Here is a 23,549-nt window from a genome sequence, read left to right on the forward strand (position 1 = left end):
GGGTGCCCAGAGAGATGAGGAAGCGACAAAGTCACTTCTTGGCAAGTATGGTAGTGCCCAGAGAGGCGGGGCAGTGATTGAGCCGCCGTGCGGCGCCGATCGCAGAGAGCCCGGGCACTTACGCAGTCACTGGGCGGCTCCCGCGCCGCTTCGAGTCTTCCGAGCCGCCTCCTTCGCTCCGCCTCCTCCTGCTCCGGGACCGAGGTATGACCTAAGGGGCGCTGGGGGCGAACCCCATTGCCAGCGGCCCCCGGGGAAGCGGCAGGATTCTCAGAGGCCAGAGCACGGTAAGGCAGGAGCTCCGGAGAGGGGGCAGCTGGACGAGGCCGCGCTGCTGCACCAAAACCGAAACCACGGTGGCGACCCCGCGGGGGAGGGTGCGAAGGGGTGTGACGGGTTCCGAGGTGAGATGGCCCGGCCTCGGTGCGTCGCCCCGTCCCCTCCCGCACCGCCGTGCAGGGGCTCCTGGGCACGGGGAGCGGGAAGCGCTGGGCGAGGGCGCGATACGCGGAGAGGAGGCGGGCGCGGCGGCAGGAAGCCGGCGGGAGGAGAAGGGCGGTATGGCAGATGGGCCGACGAGGAACTAGGCCAGAGCAGCCCCGCGTTTGGGCGTCCCGGCTCCCCGGCGAGCAGACGCTTCTGGCCGCGCGAGTGGCAGCGCCTGTGGCGCCCGTCTCCGACAGCTACGGCCCAGCGCCGCAGCCGAGACAGCCTTTCCCGATGCCCATATGGAATGCTCACTTTTGTGACCAGAACCGACTGCAACACCTTTGCACGGGTACTGGCTACAGATCCCATACACAGATCCCATCCTTTCCTCTTCCCACGCTGCCTCTGCTCCTGTGAAAACTCGTGTTGCATAACACCTTTGTTTCCCTCGCATTGGCTTCTCCTCCCTTTCCCACAGAATCCTGTCTGTAACCTGTTGACGATTTGACACAGGTATTTTCTTTGCTATTTCCAAGAGGAAAAAAAAAAAAGGGGGGGGGGGAATCATTCCTTAATGAAAAGATGCATCCGCTGAAAAATCTGAGCAGAAGGGAAAGGTTTAGATGGAGTGGGTTATGACATTTACAGCAACAGATCTGAGCTACCCTATTTTGAAACATCATTGACAGAAGCAATATTTTTATTAGCAGCTACAGCAACCCTTCTATTTATCTCCTGTTGGTCATTTGGGAATACCAGCTTTGGCTTCTGTTCTTTATTCCGTTCCATTACTGACTGATAACTCAGTGGCCACTGAGTTTTGCTGCTTCTAAAGGTGCTAATTTTCTCCAATTAAAGTTTGTAGCACTTCTTAAGAAACTTAGGTGCTGGAAGCATCATTAAACTACAAAGGTTCTGTGTTTTTTCATATTACTGTGCTAATGTGCTCAGCACTCCTCCTTAACCAGGCAGGTCACATCATTACAGATTTGTAACTGCATCAGATCAGATGCAGTTAGAACTGAGCAAAGCACTTTTGAACAGTGATTAGGAATATGACATGATGACCTGATGTCCAGGTTATGATTCTTCTGAATTTATATGCCCTTTAGGCGTTAGTGGAGAGGACATAACCATGGTGTTAAAAAGAACAATGCCACAAACCCATTTAGCACAGTTCTATCCTCTTCTAAAGAACACCAGTCATACTGGTGGACATAAATTCCTATCTTCTAGCAACTGGTATTCAAAATTTTCATAACACATGTTGGTACTTGGTAAATATGAACCCAACCGAATACAAATGTTCAGAATAGTATGCAGGAAGAACTGCTTTAAAATTAATCAAGTATACAGATGACAGCTACTTCACAGAACATAAATTAACCACTAGAAGTATGCATAGCTTCTAAATTAAACTACAAAATTTCTATTATCTTAACCACAGATACATAATGCATGAATCGGTGTGTCCTTAGTATTGAGGATAATATCAATTACCCTGTATTTCAATAAGAAGCAGTAAGGTTGGAGTGAACCTGAGTCTTTGAGCTTCCATCCTTGTTTTTTTATAATTTGACATTTCAAGCTATCATAAGCCAATATCTCATGTTAAATAGAATAAGTAGTCTTTGCTTTAAAGCCTGACTAGACATTGTTTTCCTGTGATATTCATTCTATGAAAAGTTCCCCAAAACTCTGGGTTTGAAATAAGTAATTAGATCAGAGAGCTTCTATTCAGAGTACCTCATTACTTAATAAGAGCACCAAAAAAAAAAAAAAAAGCAGTAGCATCTTTCCATGCCAAGGGGGAAGGTTCCCTCCCATCTAATAAAAAACTTCCCTCTTCTTGAATGTTACCCAGCTAGCATCAACAGACACTATGATTTTAGAAGTTATTACTTCTTTTGTATTTCCAAGACTTTTGAGCATGTGGCTTGGTTGGAAGGAACAGGTAATTAACATTGTAAATAGGAACAAGGTTCTGCATTTGTTGCAGTTTTGGGCAGAGATATTTTTTTGCCAGGTTATATGGTACTCAATGGCAGTCCCAAGCTATCAGCGATATCAATACGACTTTAGAGATTTGCCATTCGAAAGTACACATCTACACACGCAAGTCTTATAACTACTACCTAGATGCTTAATTGCTGTTAGCATGGAAAAATTAATACACATAAGTGACTTCAAACATATTCTTAGAAGGGAGACCCAGTTAAAGAAGCAAGATATTATTTTATGCCATGTTTGACTCTCATGATTGAATTTAGGCTCTTGTACATGTGACATCCACCCCATCTGCACAAAAGTCAGTATGACCACACTAACAAATCCAGACAACCATCACCAGAAACTTCCAGGGAGATGAAAGCTCAGCTATGAAAGCAGCAATGGCCCTGCTATGAGTAATTTGTTATCTGTTTGATTGACTGTAAAGGAATTTAAAACAAAACAAACACCCCAAAACAAACAAACAAAGCCCACAAAAAAACAAAAACAACCACAAAAAAAAAAAAAGAACAATTTCCTCTAATCATTATTACACATTGCAGGACTTACCTTCTTACTAAATGAATGCAGCCATGTCCTCAGGCCTGTGCTCATAATGCAGGCTAGCACTGCAGCAAAACAAAGCCTGCATATTTTTGAAGTCTGTAAAGCCAAAGCAGAAAACTCTGAAGAGAGGACACTGCTCTGGGTGTAGGGAGGTTGTTCCCTATCTGTACTATGACGGCCCGTAGAGTCTCTATATGTACTTTGAAAAGAAAGCTCTTGCTCTATCTCCTCTACAGGCACAATTCATTTATTTTTTAAAAAATTAACTTATTAACAAAACCCTGTTTTGGTTTGTCAGTATTGAACTGATCAGACCATTTCCAACTCAGCACTGAAACGTCTGTCTTCCCTCAGCTACCTACATTCCACACACACTAAATCCCTAGATCCCAGGCTCCCCAAAGAGGCTGTGGTAATGAGGCAGTCAAAATTAGGCTGCAGCGATGTTCACAACAACATTAAGCAGTCTTTTCAATTAGAGATTGGATGATACAAATGCACGGTAGTTTGCAGGAGTTAGCAGTCATTTTTTGATCTGGGAAAGCTTGGGAGTCCCTTTGCTACACAAGTTAGAGCTCTTAGTTACCCAAATGAGAGCCCATCTACTGTTGCTGATAGTTGCACTTAGAGGTGATGCCTTTCTCCCAGCCCCCTCTATCTGTGTCTATGTTGTAGTTACCCAGGATAAGTGGAAAACGAACAGTGCTGCCAGTCTCTTGGACTTTGTCTTTTCTTAGCAAACTCTTTCTTTACCTGATGTAAGGCACTTAAGTTAAAAACTTAGTGAGGGTGGGGGGGAAGCAGAGCTTGTTGGCTTGCACCAATGCTAGCAAAGCAGCTTGCTGTCTTTGCTGAAGGCAGGGGCTGTCTAGCCTGGGAAGCATGTTATGCAAGAGAGTATCACAGCATTACCAAAGGATTATAATAATTCTGGCACCCACTTGTGTTTACCTACCTATTACTTACCTATTACTTATCTGTTACTTACCGCAACTAATTACTTACCTATTACTTGCCCATTTCATAGGATCCCCCAAACTCTCTTTGTGTCTTGATGCACTTAGGAGTTACTATAAGCCTTCATAATTTCTTTGTTCCTCTTCTTTTTAATGGGCAGAGGAGAAGTTGCTATACCTATTCCTTCCTAGCACTTGTCATCTTGAGTTCTTGTGCAAATAAGTTTCCCATAGAAGCTGAGTCCTTCATTTCACCCTCCATTAGGTTGTTTGGTTTAAGCTTTAAGCAAACCCTTTAAAGCTAGGTTTGCAAAGGTGCCTAAAAGGTAGTTTAGGGTTATGAGGGAATCTGGGCACATGACAGGCCCATGTTCAGGCAATTCAGAAAACAAGATACAAGATAATCATTAGGCACTACCTGCCTTTGGGACCGTGGCTCTTGGTTTTTCTGGGGTTTGGATTTTGCACATATGAAGCGTAGGGACAGTACTGATCTACTGCATATTGTATGGATAAAATCTATTTATCCATACAGCACTTTGAGATCCTCAGGTGAAGAAATTATTTTACATCAACTGATTATAACTGTAGTGAGTTGACAGGATAAATCTTAAGGTTTGATTCTGTGAGAACCACAGCATTTTTGGCTTCCAGCTGAGCATTCATAAGGGTCATGAGAGTTTATGTTTCTGTCCCACTCCTTAAATGTACACTTATTTAGTGGAACAGCTAAATGCTTTCAATTACACTTATTTTTTTTTCCTTTATACTGCAGGTCCAGAAGCACAAGGGTGCTTGATTTTGTTTTAATTGCTAAGCCACAAAGACTGCAGCCATGTCACTGGAAGACATCCACATGAACACCAAGGATTTGCTTGAAAAAAAGCAACTAGATGCTGGAGGATTTGGAACAATTTCTTTATGTGTTCACAAGAAACATGGATATGTAGTATTAAAAAAAGTGTATACAGGACCACAGCGCACTGAGTAAGTTAGAGATCTCAGTTCTGATTTTCACTTCAGTTAGTCTAAGTCCTCTAAATTCAATTAAGATAAACCTAAAGGGAGTGTAATAATTTCAGGTCTTTGGCTTCTGGTGATCCTTTATGTGGGGAAAAGAAAACAATACTAACAGCTGTCCTGCAAATTTTCTTGTTTTTTCCCTCTTGAGACAACTTTTTTAATTTAACTCATCATTGCAGTAAAGTTCATGGTCTTTGTTACAAGGTGAGCACTATCATGAATTGTTAAAAGTCATGAGGACTCTTGCACACTTAAGGAAATGCAGGAACTCAGTGACCACATTTAAGGAAATGCAGGAACTCAGTGGCCATACTGATATTTTCAGTAGTGGCCAACGATATTTTCAGACTTGCAGATATGTTTTCAATGAAATTATCCAACTGTAGGTGTCCCTAGGAACTAAATGCACATAAATTATCAGCAGGACTCCAACCTCCTGTGTGTTAATACCATGAATGTGACCCTCTCTCCCTTGAGAAAGAGCAGAGTGAGCCGAGCCCACTGATTTAATTCAAAGATTGAATTAGCTGTTGATTTCAGTGGATTCAGGTCACATTGCAGTTCTACTACCTCACAGCCATAACAATCCTAAAACTCTCCCATAAGTTATCCACTAGAGAGAGACAAAATTCCATGTTTTTTCTACTTTGGGTTATGATAAATAAATAAACTGAATTTTAATTTTGCTGGTAGAAAGCAAATTAAGAGATTCTCAAAGTTTGCAGCCTACAATGACAGTTTGGGATGACTACAGTTAAAATGGACAAGCCTGCCAAGTGTATTTTTGTGTTTGTGTTTTTATTTTTTCGTTACATGGGTTCATAAATTTGTTATTTCTTAAAATACTGAACCATAAGTATTTAGCAAATTTTTAAACTGAGCCTAATGCAAACAAAACAACCAGTTTCTTCTCTAGTAACACAGAGCGCAGATGGAGAAAGCAGTTTCCTTTTACCTCAGAGGGTAGGAAAGCATTAGCAAGCAGTATTGTTTTGAAATTTTCTTACATCCTTCAGTCTGATGACTAGAACAAGAACAATAATAAAAATACCAGCCCTTCTATTCATTATGTAATGGATACTATCCATTTTTAAGACCTTTAGTGAGCTCCCAGCTATGTACCTGTGATTATTGATGGGCTGTACTGAGGCCGAGGTAATTGTTAAACCAGTAATTGTTAGCAAATACTGTCATCATTTAGTATGTGTGTGGCTCCCTTGTAAGATATCAATTTTGAACATGAAGCCCTTTGGAAACAAGACCTCTATATGTTTCCTGTACCAGAAGTAGTGGAGTGGATGTGGATCCTGATCCTTCTTGTTCCAAGGCTCATTCAGCTCTGCCCAGCTCTCACCCCAGTTTAAATATTTGCACATCTACTGCTACCTACAAGAAGAATTCTTATGCAGTTTCTGAAAAGCAGGCCTTAAAATCAGACTGAGCAGACAGTCTCTGTGTAAGGCATTTGAGCAGAATCTTAGGGAATATAACCTGGCATGAACAAATCTGTATCAATTCAAAAGCAGCTGAAGGTACGGTTAATCTTGTTGTAGGGATGTTGACATTTTTGACCATGGTTTTCATCATGAATCAGTGCGATTTTCATCCTTTTGTTATTTCTAGGCTGGCACCTAAATTCAGTGTAATTTGTGTTTTACAGGTACAATGTTTCCCTTCTTGAAGAAGGTAGGATTATGCGCAGACTGCAGCATGACCGTGTGGTAAAGCTACTTGGTGTCATTTTGGAAGACGGAAACTACTCGCTTGTGATGGAGTATGTGGACCGGGGGAACATGATGAAAGTGCTACGGAATGTGAGCAGTCAATTACTTCATCCCTTAGGGTTGGTGGGCTGGTTGAAAGGGACAGGATGTTACTGCCATATCCAGAGAATGGAGTCTTTAATTTCTTACTCTTCTTTTTGTATTAAAAAGCCAGTGGCAACACTGCCTTCTCTAGGGACAGCAGACAATGACAGTGGCTTTTCTGTGTATCACAGAGGAGCAAACCAATAACAGATTAAAAAGTTCTAGAGGGGCTGTAGAGATAAGTGGAGAATTTGCTAAATATGTACAAGTGCTTGTAAATATGGAGTGACTCTAGAATTATTTTACTGCCAAAATGTCAATCCAAGAAGGACCTTAGAACCATAGAATATTCCTAGTTGGAAGGGACCTTGAAAGATCATCAAATCCAACTTGCACAGGACAACCCCAAAAATCACAACCACCCTCTGGGCAAAGAATCTTCCCCTAATATCCAACCTAAACCTCGCCTAATCCAGCTTTGTGCCATTCCGACAGGCCCTATCACCGACCACCAGAGAGAAGAGATCAGTGCCAGTCCCTCCACTTCCCATCATGAGGAAGCTGTAGACCATAATGAGGTATCCCCTCAGTCTCCCTCAGGCTGAGCAGACCAAGTGACCTCAGCCCTTCCTCATATGGCTTCCCCCCAAATTCTTCACCATCTTTGTGCCTTCCTGTGGAGACTCTCTTATGGCTTTACATCTTTCTTAAATTGTGGCCAAAACTGCACACAGTATTAAAGGTCAGGCCATACCAGTGGAGCTGAGTGCGACAATCACCTCCCTCAACCCACTGGTGATGCAGGTTTTTCTTAAAATAGCTTAAGCAGAGGTACCCTTGAGACTGAGCAATTTTTTTAAAGACTGAGTTTTAATTTGATTGTTGTAGTTGAATTTTTTAATAGATGGCAGTTCTTATTCTTTCTTTTAGATCTCGGTACCTTTGTCAGTGAGAGGGCGTTTCGTGCTGGAAATCACAGAGGGGATGCTTTATCTGCATGAGCAGGGCTTTGTACACAAAGACCTAAAACCAGAAAACATCCTTGTGGACAGAGACTTCCATATTAAGGTAAGTGTGGATGGAGAAGGTTGATGATTTGGGTCGAATAACCCACCACAGCGGTGCTGGTTAGAGTTCCTGGTGGAATTGGTAGATGAATGCCTTTGTAGTTTAGTGAGGTATCACTGAGAGTGTTCCCTGAGTCGCTGAATTATGGTGGCCTATAACAACCTCTGAGTCTGAGATTTGCACAGTATTCCTCCAACTGTGAAAAGAAAACCACTGAGGGCATTAAAAAACAATGTTATTGAGAATTAACAAGCTGTAAATAACATAACAATTAAATGAAAAAAATATTAATACGGCATTTGAAACAAAATAGAATTTTTTATGTATTATGTCTTTTGTCCTTTATTGCTGTAATTTCTCCTCCTGCCTTCACTTCCTTTTTTTATTCTTTTCTTTCTTTTGTCTGTTATCTTCTCCTCTTCTGTATCCCTCTTTTCCCTTAGTCTTCATTTTAAAATGACATCCAGGAGCTACAAAAAGCCCCATCAGGATACTGCTTCAAAGAATGGTTTATAAGCCTATTCCAAAGCCCTTTTATTAACTTCAGTGGGGTTTTGGATCAAGACACATAAATATAGAGGCTATTTTGGAATAAACCTGAGGGGAATTTGCATCAGTCCTCATCAAATATCCTGTCTCTGGTCAAGGTGAGTTGTTGAAATAATGACCCCATTACAGTTTGAAACTATAGAATAAATTTCTGTGAAGAGAACTCTGTCATTTTCTATTTCTCACACATAAATTAGTGAGAAGTTCTTCGACAAGGTTAACATAGTAGCAAGTGCAGTAAGACCAGCTTGCAGGTAAGAATTACAAATTTTTTTATTTTCCAAAAATAAAAACCTAATTATTATCTGCTTTAAATGTAAATTGTATGGGGAGTTTGGTTTCAGCTCGCTTATATGGACAGGACCAAATTAGGCTATCATCACATTTCATGACAAACTGATCTAGAACATGGGATCAAATTCAGAATCAGATAAGACTTCCTCAAGCAGCTTGATCAAAAGTATAATTTAAGGCAGCTGTTGTACAATCTATCTGCTTGAATGTGTCTAACATTGTCAATAATTAGAAAGGAAAATAGCTGTTCCAGGAAATTGTAAATGTAGAAAGATATATGTCATATCCTTCTCTATCACTAGACCTCCTCTCACTTGTAGACATTAACCTGGACTACTGCTTTCCTTAGCTGAATGTTGCTTTGATTTTCCTCTGAATACACAACCTCTAAATGTAGCCCAAGGCTTCAGAAATTCAAGAGGAAAAATAAGCTGGTTAGAGGCAACCATAGAAAAAAGTGAGTTAGAAGTGAGGCAAGGTGTCATCTCACTTTTATCTGAAGTAATTGAGTTATGTTACATGACTCTGTTTGACAGCTCTCTATGGCCAAGGGAGACAGGCCCATTTTCTTTCAGCTTCCTCTCCTGTTGACCTCCTGTTCCTTTGTGTTAGTACTGGTGCTAATGTGAATAGCCTGTCTTGATTTAGGAAGCCAAGCCAGTAGATTACCATTTATCTTGTTGACAGTACTGTCCTTCTGTTGGGGAGCACTTGGTTCAGCAAGCTGCTTGACTGCCTTGCACTGGGTCTTCCCAGGTAAGTGTCAGTGCTGGAACAAGAGGAGCAGAGGGAACACAAAATAGGAGACTGTGGAAGAGGAGGGAAGGATTACTTTCATCATCACCAGTTATTAGTCTAGTTGCAAAACTGCATCCTAAAGTTTCAATAATATCACATTGTCAAGCACACAGTACCCAGGTATCTCTGCTTTAACCTATTCCATGCTATTCTTTTCCATGTCTCTTTGTCACACATATCACACCATTTTAGATCCTCTTCTTTCCCTTTTCTGAAGGAAGATCTAAGATGGTTGAGTTAAATGGAATCTGAATGGAAAGGGCAGTGAGGGAGGAGGCATATCTGCCCATCTCATAGATTGATTCTAAGGTTTGAATCTTAGATTCTTCTCCTATGAATCTTCTGTTGTCCCTTGAGCACTGCAAGCAGACCCCAAATATGATTGCCAATATGAGTGAAACCAATTTCTTCTATCCTCACGTTGTGCAAGTGTTCCACAATTAATAAAAAAAGTTCAGCCTAATGGCTCCCAATTGGCAGTGATACTTTATTTAGAACAAAACCAAACCAACCAAACAAAGAAAACCAAAAAAAACCCAAAATAATTTGTTTTCCTTTCTTAAGTTGTATTTTGTTTACTATTTAGTTTTTAGATAAGTTATTAGATTTGTATTAAGACTGGCTAAAATTGAGCACTGAATGCAATACTTGTTTATCTCCTCTTCATTACAGCGCTAGTTCTGATGTGTCTCATTTTTCAGATTGCAGATCTTGGTGTTGCCTCCTTTAAGAGCTGGAGTAGGCTGACCCAAGAAGAAATTGGCCGACAGAAGCAAATGAAGAACACTTACCAGAACAATGCTGGGACTCTTTTCTATATGGCCCCAGAGCATTTACGCTGTGTTAATGCTAAACCAGTGGAGAAATCAGATGTTTACAGCTTTGGCATTGTGATCTGGGCAATTTTTGCTAACAAAGAGCCATACGAAAGTACGTTACTTCCCAAAGCATGCTATCAGGAAAATAAGTTACAAATATTAATCATTTAATGTTATAAAATTAAGATTAGTAGATTGCATCACCTCTGGCCTAGAATTGCACTGGTTTGACACCTCTTGGCCAGTCAGAGGAATTAGTTGCATCATTCCTGACTTCTAAGCATAGACAAGAACATCTGAATGAAATGCAGCCATAAGCTGAATCTATTCACTACTACATGGTGTGGGCACAAACCAGACTTGGTGGCAGAAAGTAGGCAAACCTCAGGTGGGCCAAGATGGAAACTTTGATGGACACTGTTTCCTGAGGGGGACTAGTTACACTTGGAAATGAGAATGATTTCACATTTCTGATTCGCAGCTGTGTGGTGCTGATTTCTCAACATGCACAATGGGCTTATGTAGAACAGTAGGAGCCAACTGTGGAATTCCAGAGTAACATGTTTATAATTTTGAATGGATTTTTTGCTATTTAAATGGCTAAATGTTGCCTGTGTGGCCATCTTTGTGTTCATATTAATGCAGAGCTGATGCATCTGAGAAGCAGGTTCTAGAGAGGTACATCTGTCGCCTTTACTCACACTGTGCATGTCTTACGTATAAAAGTGAATCCATTAATCTTAAAAATAAGTCTCTAACCCATGGAAGTCAGAGCAGTGGATTCTGTAGCTGTAACCTGGACCTCTTTGAAATTATGTTTTACATACCACAAACACACAGGGAGCCACTTCATTGTTTCTTTTACCTATGGGAAGGTAGCAAAACCCATGAGCAGAACCTGATAGGAAATTTTATCTTTCAGATGGTATAAATGAAACCCAGATTTGCTTTGGCATCATGAATGGAAACAGACCAGACATAAAGGAGATCACTGATAAATGTCCAGTGGAAGTTATTGACTTAATGAAGCAATGCTGGGATGAAGATTCAGAGAAACGTCCAACCTTTGCAGGTAAGACATTACTTTAGGATTTGTATTGGTTTGTGTCCATTGATAGCTTATAATGCCACAAAACAAACCTGAGGATTTTCTTCTTGAAGTAAGGTGGGTTTTTTTTTGAAAACTGAAATAGCCATGCACATGTTCTGTAAAGCATGCTCACCGTACTATGGCCAAAAATGCGATCTGATCCAGCATTTGCAGATTTGAGAAATCTTAGTAAGTGAATTTAGCTAATTAAGACACTTTATCCCTGATAATTTCTTTTCAGCATAGTATAATCTTATTGCTGAAATTTACATAAAACTAATATCAAGGGATTTAGTATATCTTGACCATGACTGAGAAAATATCCTATTCAAAATACTCTAGATTCAAAAGCTGTCCTAGTTATCCTTCCATGAGCAACGTGACTGACTTTGATAGCTAATTATCCTTTCATATGGTCAGATGCCAAAACACTTCCAATCAGTAGAAGTTTTGGCTGAATGGTCTGGGAAGGACTAAGAGCAAATAAATAAAAATTCTAGATCTCATTGTCTCTTCTTTCTGCTTCAATACATAGTGCCAAAAAAACCACCAACCAAACAAAAAAAAACTAAAAAAACCCAGCAACCCAGAAAACCACAAAACAACAAAAAGAGGAAGAAAAAAGCCCAACCCTCAAAAAAGACCCCAACAAATAATGGGAAACTGAGGTTTGTATTTAGACAGAAGCATCAACAGCTTTGTATACAGCAGACATGTACTTAAATGCTCACAGGAAATGTGTATCCCATGAGGAACCCACCTACTAACTCCATTTAAACTTATATAATCTACTGCTAATAGATTAAGTTTATACTTGTATTGGATCTTAGCTTCTAATTTTCCCATATGCAAGGAAATATGCTCTCAACTACTGATCATAGATAGATTTCACCCTAAAAAGCAATACAACAACAACAAATCCCTAGAAGTCATCCTGTTCTTGTTACTGTTTGAGACTAAATGTACCATGTGAAGAAATTACAAATGTATGTATACCTTTCTTGTTTCTGACATGCTAGAAGTCTTCATTCTTCTTCCTTTTCCATCAAGATTGTTAACAGTACAAGTCACTTTTACTTTCCTTTGAAAACCGTTTTCACTTAGTTCTTTTATTTTTGCAGAAATCAGTGAAAGATACAAGCCATTTTACTATGAAAATCTAGGAAAAAATATTGAAGATGACCTGAAGAATTTAAAAGTGAGTAGCTTAACATTCGTCCCTGCCCTAATTATGGCCAGATTCTGCCACTTCAACACTGATTCTTGACTGATATGATTTCCTGTTGTGATAAAATGGCTGGATTTGTGAATGAGGGCAGAGCAGTGCATGTCATTTATCTCAACCTTCAGAAGGTTTTCAAAACTGTCTCCCAAACTACTCTTGTATTCAAGTTCAGATGTTGCTGTCTGGATGAGCAGATGAAAACAGGTTGGATAGCGAGTCCCAGAGGAAAGCAGTTGATGGGTCCTACTTCACCTGCAGGCCAGAAGCAGCTGCAGGAGTGCAGGGAGCTGGGACCTGACCTGGTTTACTCCTGTGTCAGTGACGTGACAGAAGTGATGAACACAGTGTACACCAAACTAGAAGGACTAGTCAATACAGTCACAGGGATAAGGCTGAAGCTGCAGGCTGGAGTAATGTGGTGACAGAAACCTTGCGAAATTCAGAAAGCACAAGAGGCATGTGTTGTGCCTGGGATTAAATAACCCCTGGCTTCAATGCCAGCCAGGGGCTGCCCAGCCGGGGAGTGGCACTGCCAAGAAGAACCTGAGGGTGGTGGAGAGCAGCAGCCTGGGCACTAGCCACAGCCTGCCTAGCACCAGCAGTGTCACAGGCAGCAGATCTGCTCAGACCTTGTTAGTCCTAATAGGAGATGGGACTACTTCTGCCCAGACATGCAATGGCTTTGGAGGACAAAGCAACCTGCCCCTACATGTGAAGAGTTTGAGAAGACAGAGCCAAGCTCTTCACAGCAGCACATTGTGTGAGGACTAGAGAAAAACGACAAATATGAAAACAAGAGAGATTTAAACTTGGATGTAAGAGTGAAATGAAAAAAACCCAAAACTTTTCCCTCTAAGGAGAGCAGAGCAGTGGCACAAGTTACCTAAAGAGGTTGTCCAGTCATGCTCATTAGAGGTTTTTAAACCTGACTGCACAAAGCTCTGAACTACCAAGTCTGATCCCATAAGCGACCCTGTTTTGAGCAGGAGGTGGGCCCAAGGTCTGTTTCCACTTGAGGGGCACGCTGATTCCATGGTGATATTTTGCAAAAGCTCCTCATATATCCACTAAGTCTCACTCATGAAATAAAAAGTTATTCCTATCAATTCAGAAATGGCAGAATCCGATTTAAAGTAATTTCATACAATTCTTGGTAATTTTTGCCCTGCTTTCAGGCAGTGTCTAATGAGTCTCAGCCTGCTTGAGGCCAGGAAGCTATTCCATGGTAATATTAACAGGTAAAAGTTAAAATTCAGATAGTTTTCCTGAGGGTCCAAGTTGGTTTCTCTTACCTTTTTCGCTGTAAGTTTTAAAACTGTGATTAAAAGAATAATTTCCTGACTGAAAATAAGAGAATCAGAACTTCTTGAACAACTGGGCTGATAATGTAACCTTTTTATCACAGATACTATGAATTTAAGCACTTGATTATATAGACTTCACTCACAGACAATACAGACAGTATTCTTAACTAAGGAAAAACAACAAAACAAACTTCCTTGTAAAACCGTTCTTTCACATTTTTTTAAGTGCTTCCTTCTCACCAAGTCTTCAGTTGTGGAAATTAAAATTACTCATTTCATGTGCTGTTTACAAAGCACTGGTAACTGTTCCAAGAAGCAACAGAGTTTTACAAAATGAAACTGATTAAACAGATTTCTTGGATTTATTTGATCAAACTCCCAATATGAACTGTATATATGTCTAATTTATGACAGCAGCTCCAAATCTGGACCATGGCAAATTTTACTACATGCATTAGCTCTCTGCAGATACACCTCTCATATCATAGGGACAAAATGACTATTTAGGAAATGGGCTGTGAGTTTATTCCTTTCTCAGGAAGGAAAACATCCATTACAATCAGGGCACAGATTGTGAAAAGTGGATCCAGGGCAGGTCACTATGTGAATTATTAGTAGAGCTTTAGTAGCAACATGGCTCAGAGAGTTTGGGCATAGCCTCCCTGCTCCTGCCCAACAATCATGGAAGCCTCCTAACTAAAACGATCACAGAATCACAGAATGGTTGAGGTTGAAAGGGACCAGAAGTCATTTTCTTCAACCTCTCTGTTCAAACAATTCCATTACTCAAGTAAAATCTAAGGAACAATGGTTGTAATGTGTGTTAGAATGTTACTTTTTGGTATTGGAGGGAAGTAGATTTTTTGGGAAGAGATAGGTAGGAATTGTTGGTTTTTAATCTGTAAAATTACTTATTGGGTTTAATTGGAAAAAAAAGAAACACTAACACAAACTCTATTTTTGGAAATTATTTTGTGAGTAAGCAGCACTTGGGGAAGTTGAGAAATAATTTTTCCAGGTTAATAAAAAAATTACTTCCAGCAAAGCCTGAATAATGGGAGCATCAAAAGAGTAGAACAGGAGTAGATTTGGCCTTCATTCTAGTTAAGTGATGATGAGGGTTATAGAAAGGAAATTGCAGTGCTTCTTTCTGAAAATTTACTCTAAATTCCTCATTTGTAATAATCTTCACAAAAGTCAATGTGCCTATACCTGAATGTTAATTATTTCTCACCTCTTCTTCCCTGATGATGAATGAACTTATTAAATATAGATCCACAGAACAGGATGCATGTTTGCTACCTTCACCTCAGCATCATCCCCTCACCAAGATTGCTTGCCAGAGTCTGGCTATTAAATACAAGTCAGACAATCCAGAGCCACTCTGCTTTAAGGTCACATTCACGTAGGCAAGGGTATTGTTTGGCCAACTCAGAGTATTATATACTGCAGTTATACTGCAGTCCTCCCTCCCTGCATTGAAGAAAAGATTTTTCCCACCTATAGCAAAGCAATGGGTATTTCCTGTCAAGCTGTGCTGTCTGAAAGACTATGGGATCTTCTCCCAGAGATTCACAGAATCTGTTCATCCAGGTCACTTCACAGTGAAGCTGTGCTGTTTCATACTCTACAGGTATACCTATTTTTAAGCTTTTGCCTGTAATGTGATCATTTGTTCTTTCTCACATGCAGAAAATGTGGCCTGAGACAAATGAACTGCTGGATAGCATGGAATCCCTTGAAATAGACGCTGTACCAGAAGATACCAGCAATGGTCAAGTAGGTAAGCCACTAGCATATAATTACTCTGTTTATTTGCCAAAGATAAAGTTGTGTACAAAGCAAGTAACCTTACCATTAAGGGTTATCAAGAGACTCAGTTGTTCAGCACCTCAGAAAGAATTGTAATCACTGAGATGTTATTTGCTCCCAGAAGTCACAGTTACAATTTCCATCTCCTTCTACACGCTTACGGTTTTTATTCCATGCCAAAAATTTTGTTCAACATTAAGCTTTTACAGTGGTCACTTTGATAATTACTTTTCGTACTTGATCTTTCTGCTCATCTTTTTAGTCATGCCAACTGCTTGGTTTGTAGGCTTTAATTTCATTAAGACTTTTCATTTTCTCCCTCCATCTTTTCTTATGAATGCTCTGAATATGACCAAGGTACATAATTGTAAACTATTCCTTTGTTTAGGACTTTGCTCTCTAAGGAATCCGAGGAACACTAGTAGATAGGTTTCTCTCTTTTCTCTCATACCTTCATGAAATCTTGGATGAGTTGCATGTTTTGTGATTTTATAGAGCTGGCTCTCTACTATGTGATAATATATCTAATATGATAGAGTTGTGTAGTAGTGTATCTGGAATTTTCTTACCAAGATTTCTTAATGTCAGAGGACACAGGATCTTATTTGCAAGATTGATTTAAAAGAAATAATAAAAAATCTAGTAGAAATAAAATTCTGCTGAGTTATCTAAGACATTATTAAATTAGTAATGTTAAACTATAACATGCAACTAATAAATCTTCCCCAAAGCTACGTTTCCCACAGCTCTTCCTCAGTAGAACTGATGGACTTAGAGCAGCTCCACTGCTGTGTTCAAAAGTGAGTGTAGTTACATTTTCTGTGCAGAAAGAATTGTGTAAGACTGCTGCAGATTGCAGATGCTCTCTTGTTTTAAGTATAAAGGACTTTGTTGTGAATCTCCACTGCAGAAAGATGCCATCTTGCCAGCCTGTCAGTCAAAGGCAGGGGTTTCTCTAGTCAATAGGCATCACTCAGACAGTGGTAGTGAAAGGCATCCTACAAGATCTGTTCATACATCTCAAGCTTGCCCTTGAGAGCAGATGCCATATAGTTTATGCTAATACTGAATTGCTAAGAGCCGTCACTTTGGATGGGTTTATTTCTGTATTAGTCATTCCTCCCATTCCCTCTCTAGCAGTGGTAGCAAAACAAGCAGAGCAAGTCTGACTGAATATACAGCCATTCAAAGGAACTAGTTTTGGTCCTGCCTAATATGGACTAAAGTAATGTAATTTGGGGCGGAGGGGGAGGAACCCAGTTCACTAGCATTATCTGAGCTAAATAGAAGTGCATAGATACACTTTATTCCAGTTTTACAGTGCTCTGTAAGTTTCCCTTGCTTCAAGCAATGTATGATATTTTCTAGAAAAGTCTGAAGCTTTCAGAACTTTAAGAAAGCATCTGTAGTCCTACCCTTAAAAAAATAATTACAAGTAGTAACAAACAGATTTTTATGCTTCTTATTTAGTCTTGGAGTGCTACAGCATCATACAGATTATAACTCCATCTAGCTCAATTCTCAAGTAGAGCTTCATTTGCTACTGAGAATTACGTTGAAAGGTATCGATGACACACACTATTTTATCTGGTAGACATTACTTCTAGCATCATACAGATTATAACTCCATCTAGCTCAATTCTGAAGTAGAGCTTCGTTCGCTACTGAGAATTACGTTGAAAGGTATCGATGACACACACTATTTTATCTGGTAGACATTACTTGTAAAAATGTATTCTTTGGAAGAGTATTCATCATGAAATACCCAGACAGAACACTTTACATAATCATTTTAAAATAATATTTTAATGACTAATTATTTGTGCTGTATGAAATTCTATCTGTTATTACAGTGCCATTATTTTCCATCCTGTTACACCTCAGTTTTGCACTGATCAAACTCCAATTAATGCCAGAGGAGACAAACCAGTAAATCAGATCTTACAAAGGCCTCCAGGACTGTTTGTTTCAATGGTAGAAAACTTGATATCAATACAAGCAGAGTACCCAGTGAATTCTTACACTACTCAAGATACTGAGATTTGAACACTGATAACTTAAACAAACCTGTACTTCCTAGATAAAAATCTGTTCTACTTGTCAGTAAAGGTATGTTTTATTTTATAGAATGTATTATGCTGGAAGTAATGTTTTATTTAAACCTTTTAGATATACAATAATAATAAAGTAGGTTAATAGATCTTACTATCATTGCAACAAGTTAAATACTTGCATTTGAATGTTTTCAAACATTTAATGTTCTTCCCTTTCAGATCAGCCTAATTCTCTACACAGCTCTCAAGGTCCCATGACCAGTGAGGTCAACAAAGCCCTGTTTGCTGCCTCCCCTGAGAACCAGCCCGTTGAGAGCTGTGAGACCTCATTTGCACCTCCTGATAATCTGGAAAGAAAACTTCAGCATGAATACAACTACCACGCGTTTGGGAGCCGGATGGATAAAGCAGTTCCACCTGTGGTGCACAGTCCTGAAATGCTAGAGGAGGAAAGGAGACGGAGAGTTTCCTGCGATCCATTTGCAAAGCCATCCCCTACTTCTCAACTGAGTAACATGTATCCAAGAGCTGAGAAGACAGGATCAAACACTAATCCATATTTGTGGCCAGCTGCAACAACACCAAAATGGGGAAACGTAGATGTTTTTTACAGGCCCAATCCCAAGTGTCCTCCAACAGGAAAGCCAGTAGATGCCTCTGGATTATGTTCAGCCAGTAACTCTATCGTAAATAAACCTCCTGTGCTGGAATCTGGACAAAATGTGAAATCACAGACCAACATAAACTGGAATTCAAAGAATTCAGACACAGATACAGGTGAGATTCCTCTTTCTCCAACACCTATGTTTATGAAAACACATTTTTCCTCTATTTAGCTCATCGAACAACCTGCTTATTGCAGGCTGATCTGTAATATAGAAAGGGTGAATTTATTTCATTAAGTTCTCTTTGTTTACTCAAAGTTAAAACACTCTAGCTCTGACTTCATTATGCTGCTTTCACTGATGTCAAGCTGCCAATTTCAAATGAACTAGTTCTAAAGCATCAGTGTAACAGAAGAGCGTGAGACCCAACAGCTGACTCTACAGCTACCAGCCAAGGAAGAAAAGACAGCAAGTACTGCCAAAGCAGCTCCCAAAGCCAGGAGCTGCTACCAGTCATTCTAGGAAAGCTGAGATCTTTGACTCTCAAAACCGTAACATTCATACCATAGGTTCTGCTTGTGCAGAAACAACACTTGTAGCATTTCAGAAAATAGATGGGTATTTTTTAGCTTGACTTGCAGCAAGCTGAGAGACTCCTGAACCTAGGGAGCCAGCAAGGAGCTAAGATTTGTACCTGGTTTCTCCAGGGAGCTCTGCCTTGTGCTGAGAGAGAGCTTCTGTTGGTGTTTGCTGGTAAGCCATGGAGTAGAAAGGTATGAAGACCAAGAAGGAAGAGAATATTGGGCATTAACAAAATAAAGTTACAAAAATGGTAACTGGAGACCTACAAGATACAACTTTGAGGAACTAAAGACAGCATGAGATGCCTGCTCCAACTCTTGAATATTTTTAGCATGATGTTATTTTCCAGGTCATCTCACAAGAAAATGCCTAGTTATTTACTAGAATTCCACAAAGGTGTTATTCTATTAAATTATTAATGCAGAGGCTGTGATTAGTTGTTTATGTGCATTTACTTACAGAAATGAATCCAAGGGCTGTCATGTCATAAGGCAGACATTAAAATTTTCAACATCGCTAATAAAGGAAAACCTTCTGTTTGAAAGAAATAAGGAAAACATGTATTATAGGAAGGCTATGTGAAATAGTGTAGCAGATACCAGACTGAGGTGCACAAGAGCTGCATTTCAGTTCCTCACTGACTTGTTGGGTGGCTGTAATCCATCTGTTCTTGCTGCCCCAGTATGAGTTTCAGAGCTCATCTGTGAGCATCCAAAAACTCACACTAGGGAGTCTGGAATTTGCCAGTTTGAATACCTCATACGTGCAACTCAGTCTATAACTGCAGTGTGCTGTGATCCCATGCTTCCAGGTATTCCTACACCCATATGGAAGCCCATTGTCCTCACTGAGATCCAAGGATGGTTAAGGTTATTAGCAACTCAGCAAAACCTCAATAAGATCATTGCTTAAATTAAGAGTTATTCAACAAGACACAATGCTGCTAATTAAAAAGCTTCTCATCTCTGTATGTAAGAGCACTGTATACTCACACTGTTACAAATATGGCAGTCATTGTTAAGTATATCTGCTTTTCTATTTACATAATGCTTTTTGCATTTCTTTGGGTTTTTTTTCCTCTTTCTACAGGTTACAGGGATTCCACTTCTTTCACAAGGGGAACGTTTGCCTACCATACTAGTGCACCCAGAGTAAACCCAGGTAAGTGCCCTGGTAGCCAACAGGCCGTGCCTTGCATCCTAACCAGTAAAGCAAAAAACTCCAGGAACTTGAAATAATTCCTGTTATTGCTTAATACCTCTAACCAGTTTTCAGTATCAGTAGGTAAAACTAATTCCTGTCTCTAGCAGGACCTAAACACACCATTAAATGTGTATTTGATAAATCGAGGACAACATATTTTTTAATGTAGGAACTTTAAAAATATGAAAGCACTGCAAGATCTCCTGTACACCTAAACTAATCACTTCCTTAGATTAAACTTCAAGTTGCTGTCACTCTGCCCAGCTCTGGAACCACACACACATTTGGGATACTTTGTCCTGTCTTGCTCTGCATTTTAATACAGATTTCTAGCTACAAGCTTTGTGCTGATCAGCCTTCATTGAGGGACAGGTCTCTACAGTTCTACTCACTTGAACCCCTAAAATCATGTAATATCTTTCAGGAGTTGTTAATATATGCTCCTTAAAGCTGTGTTGCTTGGGGCACTCTGAATTCTTTAATAAACCCTTTCAAAGGGTTGTCCAGTTTCTAAGTGGTCAGCACTACAAAGAAAACTTGAAAGAGCTTTCTGTCTTCTTGACTCTGCACCTCTTAAATGATGACCCAAGCCTGAGAAGCAGCGAAGTGTAAAGGCTTGGGAAAGGAGATTTATAAGCATAGTAAGTTTTCCTGTTAATACTGTAATATCAATTATATGTATATGTTCTCATATCTTACGCTAAATTCATTTTGTTGGCAGATAAGAACATAGCAAACATGAGGTTTCTTGATATTTTTAAATACAAATATGATGTGCTTCCTGAGTCCTCTGGCTCTTAAAAAATACAGAAATCATAATGTTATGAGTAGAAGTAATGATGTTATGCGACATGATAAAATGCATTCCTTTTTTGCAACTTCATCAGTCTAATCATACATACATATAATATTTCTGACTTGCAGTCCCAGGTTAGCATATATTAAATATACTTAGATTTTTTTTTTTTATATAACTATAGATTTTCACACTTCACATGGCAATTGAGTGTGTAACAAGGCTGTAGCTATGATTCCAGGTGATTAAATACAGAGCTTGGTGTATCATTTTAAGTATCTGTACTTCAATTTTAGACATAGGTTGTGAGAGTCACCATTTAAACTAGAGTTTAAATGTTAGAGTTAGAATGTTTAGTGGATAATTATCGAAGCAGAGTTCAGACAATACTGTCAAGAGAACAGAAAACTGACATCACCTAAAATGAATAGTGACTTAGCTTCATGCTGCATGTGGCAATCAGGCAACAGTAAACAAAAGATCAAATTATGTGTTTTACTAATCATATTTTATGAGCAACAAGAAACAATTTGCTGTAGTGTCACAGAACTCAGAACTCATAACTGTCAACCTGTACTTACATCTATGAAAAGGAAAGCTGAGAGGCAGAAGTGAGGCTTTAAAATTTAAACAAAAAGAACATTCGAGTCAAGGCTGTCCTCCTGAAGCTGTTAGGCAGCAGAAAGCCAGACTGCTACTATGCATTCCCAAGGCACAGAGAACATTATTTAGAGTCTAGTAACTATCAACTTGGTTGCGGCACTCTGTTGTAAAATAGACTGGATTTTCACTAAAGTACACTGGCATGACACTGCATAGTGAAAATGCACTCACAGCACAGTTGCCAGTAAATGGTTATTTCTACATCAAGTGCAATGAATATCACCCCCCCTTATTAGTAGAACTTTTTCCTCCTTATGTTACTTCTTGACATTTGAAACTTATGCTGTTGTTTGTAAATTTGTGTTAAAGTTCCCTATACAGATGATTCAATCAAGTACAACATAAGTAACAGCTCTGGAATTCAGATTGGATCCTACAATCATATGAAAATTGAAGAGCAGAATCCACATGTCAGCACTTATTCTGTTTCTATGGAAGACATTTATACTCATTATGAAGCAGCAGGTGTATTTGGTAAGAGAAATACTCCCTAGTTTTCATGTATTCACCCCATATAGTTACCTGAGAATCATTTGGTTTGGAATGTATAAAACACTCACACTAGTAGAAGCAGATAGAGATCCTCACCTGACTTCTAGTTTAGATCGTAGAATATCCTGAGTTGGAATGGACCCGTGCAGATCATAGAGTCCAGTGCCTGACACGACACACGGAAAACTAAAAGTTAAACCGCGTAAGCAAGAGCCATGACAACTTCATTCAGATAGAAGTGGGACAATTTTGAAATGTACTTTATTTTCATTGGTCAATACTGAATTAAACTATCTCTGTGTATTCCTAAGTAACATTTGTGTTTCAGAATATCAAACATATACAATTCTTTAAGAACTCTAGAAAGGGTTTTTTCAATCTTGCAGGATTAAGTGACAACCTATGATAGCTTCAGATCAAAGAGCAAATCCAGCAACTGACCTGTGACTACACATGTGCTGTCTGGACATTTCTTGCCTGCCATCACTGGGTTATGCTGCCTCCATGAAATCCACTTCTGATTGCATCACTAAGATTCTGTCTCTAGATATTACCAATAAGTAGCTGGGGGAGGACAGGAGAGAGGGAGCGAAAGGAACAGAAAAACTGTTGAATGATGCCATTTTCTTACACTCTTCTTTTTGCAGACAATACTACTGTCCTGACAGAAAAGCATTTGAATCTAGTGAGAGAAAATCTGGCTAAGCAGTGGAAGCACTGTGCTCGGAAACTGGGCTTCGGTGATCCTGAGATTGATGAAATTGATCATGACTATGAACGAGATGGACTAAAAGAAAAAGTTTACCAAATGCTCCTCAAGTGGGTAATGAGGGAAGGCGCCAAAGGTGCTACAGTTGGAAAACTCGCCAAGGCCCTTGTTGGCTGCCGAAGACTTGATCTCCTTAGGAGTTTGATGCAAATCCAGGAAGAATAAGTTTACTGAGAACAGACTTTCTAGAGTTCTCCTTTTTGCACAGACTTTTTGGAACCTATTTTTTTACCAACTAGTTAATAGCTGCAATAAATCAAAAAGTTCACGTCACAGCATTTCATCTTCCAAAGGATAAAAATAAAGCATCTTCCTTCCAAATAGAACAATTGCCCAAAGATAACAACAACAAAATGCAAGACAAATATCAATTCAAGGAGAATGCATTACACAAAATTTTTACATTCTAATCTTGAAACATGTTGGTAGTCTTGTTCAGTTCTGAAGATCGACCTATTGCCTGAAAAACTTGTATAGAAACCAAAATCAACCCTTATATTTTACCAAAAGTGCCAATACTTATCATGCTAGTATTTGACTGGTCCAAGTCAATAATGCTTTTCAAATATTTTTATAATTTTTATTAAATATAGATGTATAGAATTATGCAGAACAGCAGCATAAATAAAAGCAAAATCTATTTCTGGCTTTAAAA

At 39.5% G+C, this 23,549-nt stretch overlaps 1 protein-coding gene across 4 annotated transcripts; it reads left to right on the plus strand.

The window, feature by feature from the left end:
- Positions 1-143: 143 nt before the first annotated feature.
- RIPK1 (receptor interacting serine/threonine kinase 1) lies at positions 144-23,549 on the plus strand. 4 transcript variants are annotated; one of them, XM_030265433.4, is made up of 12 exons: positions 144-287; positions 4,717-4,928; positions 6,625-6,778; positions 7,703-7,840; positions 10,183-10,411; positions 11,222-11,371; positions 12,511-12,587; positions 15,611-15,701; positions 18,004-18,561; positions 20,061-20,132; positions 21,943-22,107; positions 22,773-23,549. In XM_030265433.4, the coding sequence occupies exons 2-12, from the start codon at positions 4,777-4,779 to the stop codon at positions 23,057-23,059; spliced, it is 2,073 nt and encodes a 690-aa protein (XP_030121293.4). In that variant the 5' UTR covers positions 144-287; positions 4,717-4,776; the 3' UTR covers positions 23,060-23,549. The 4 variants fall into 4 exon arrangements, with proteins under 4 accessions (XP_030121293.4, XP_030121294.4, XP_072780198.1 ...); XM_030265434.4 differs by having other exon boundaries at positions 151-942; XM_072924097.1 differs by having other exon boundaries at positions 151-778.

Source organism: Taeniopygia guttata, chromosome 2 (genome assembly GCF_048771995.1).
Source record: "Taeniopygia guttata chromosome 2, bTaeGut7.mat, whole genome shotgun sequence".
Classification (NCBI taxonomy): Eukaryota; Metazoa; Chordata; class Aves; order Passeriformes; family Estrildidae; genus Taeniopygia; species Taeniopygia guttata.

Bases quoted from the DNA above. Each gene is read 5' to 3' on its own strand.
- RIPK1 (XM_030265433.4), top strand. From the start codon at position 4,777: ATGTCACTGGAAGACATCCACATGAACACCAAGGATTTGCTTGAAAAA. The intron at 6,779-7,702 runs GTGAGCAGTCAA...TCTTTCTTTTAG, and splicing joins TGATGAAAGTGCTACGGAAT to ATCTCGGTACCTTTGTCAGT. The intron at 22,108-22,772 runs GTAAGAGAAATA...TTCTTTTTGCAG, and splicing joins TGAAGCAGCAGGTGTATTTG to ACAATACTACTGTCCTGACA.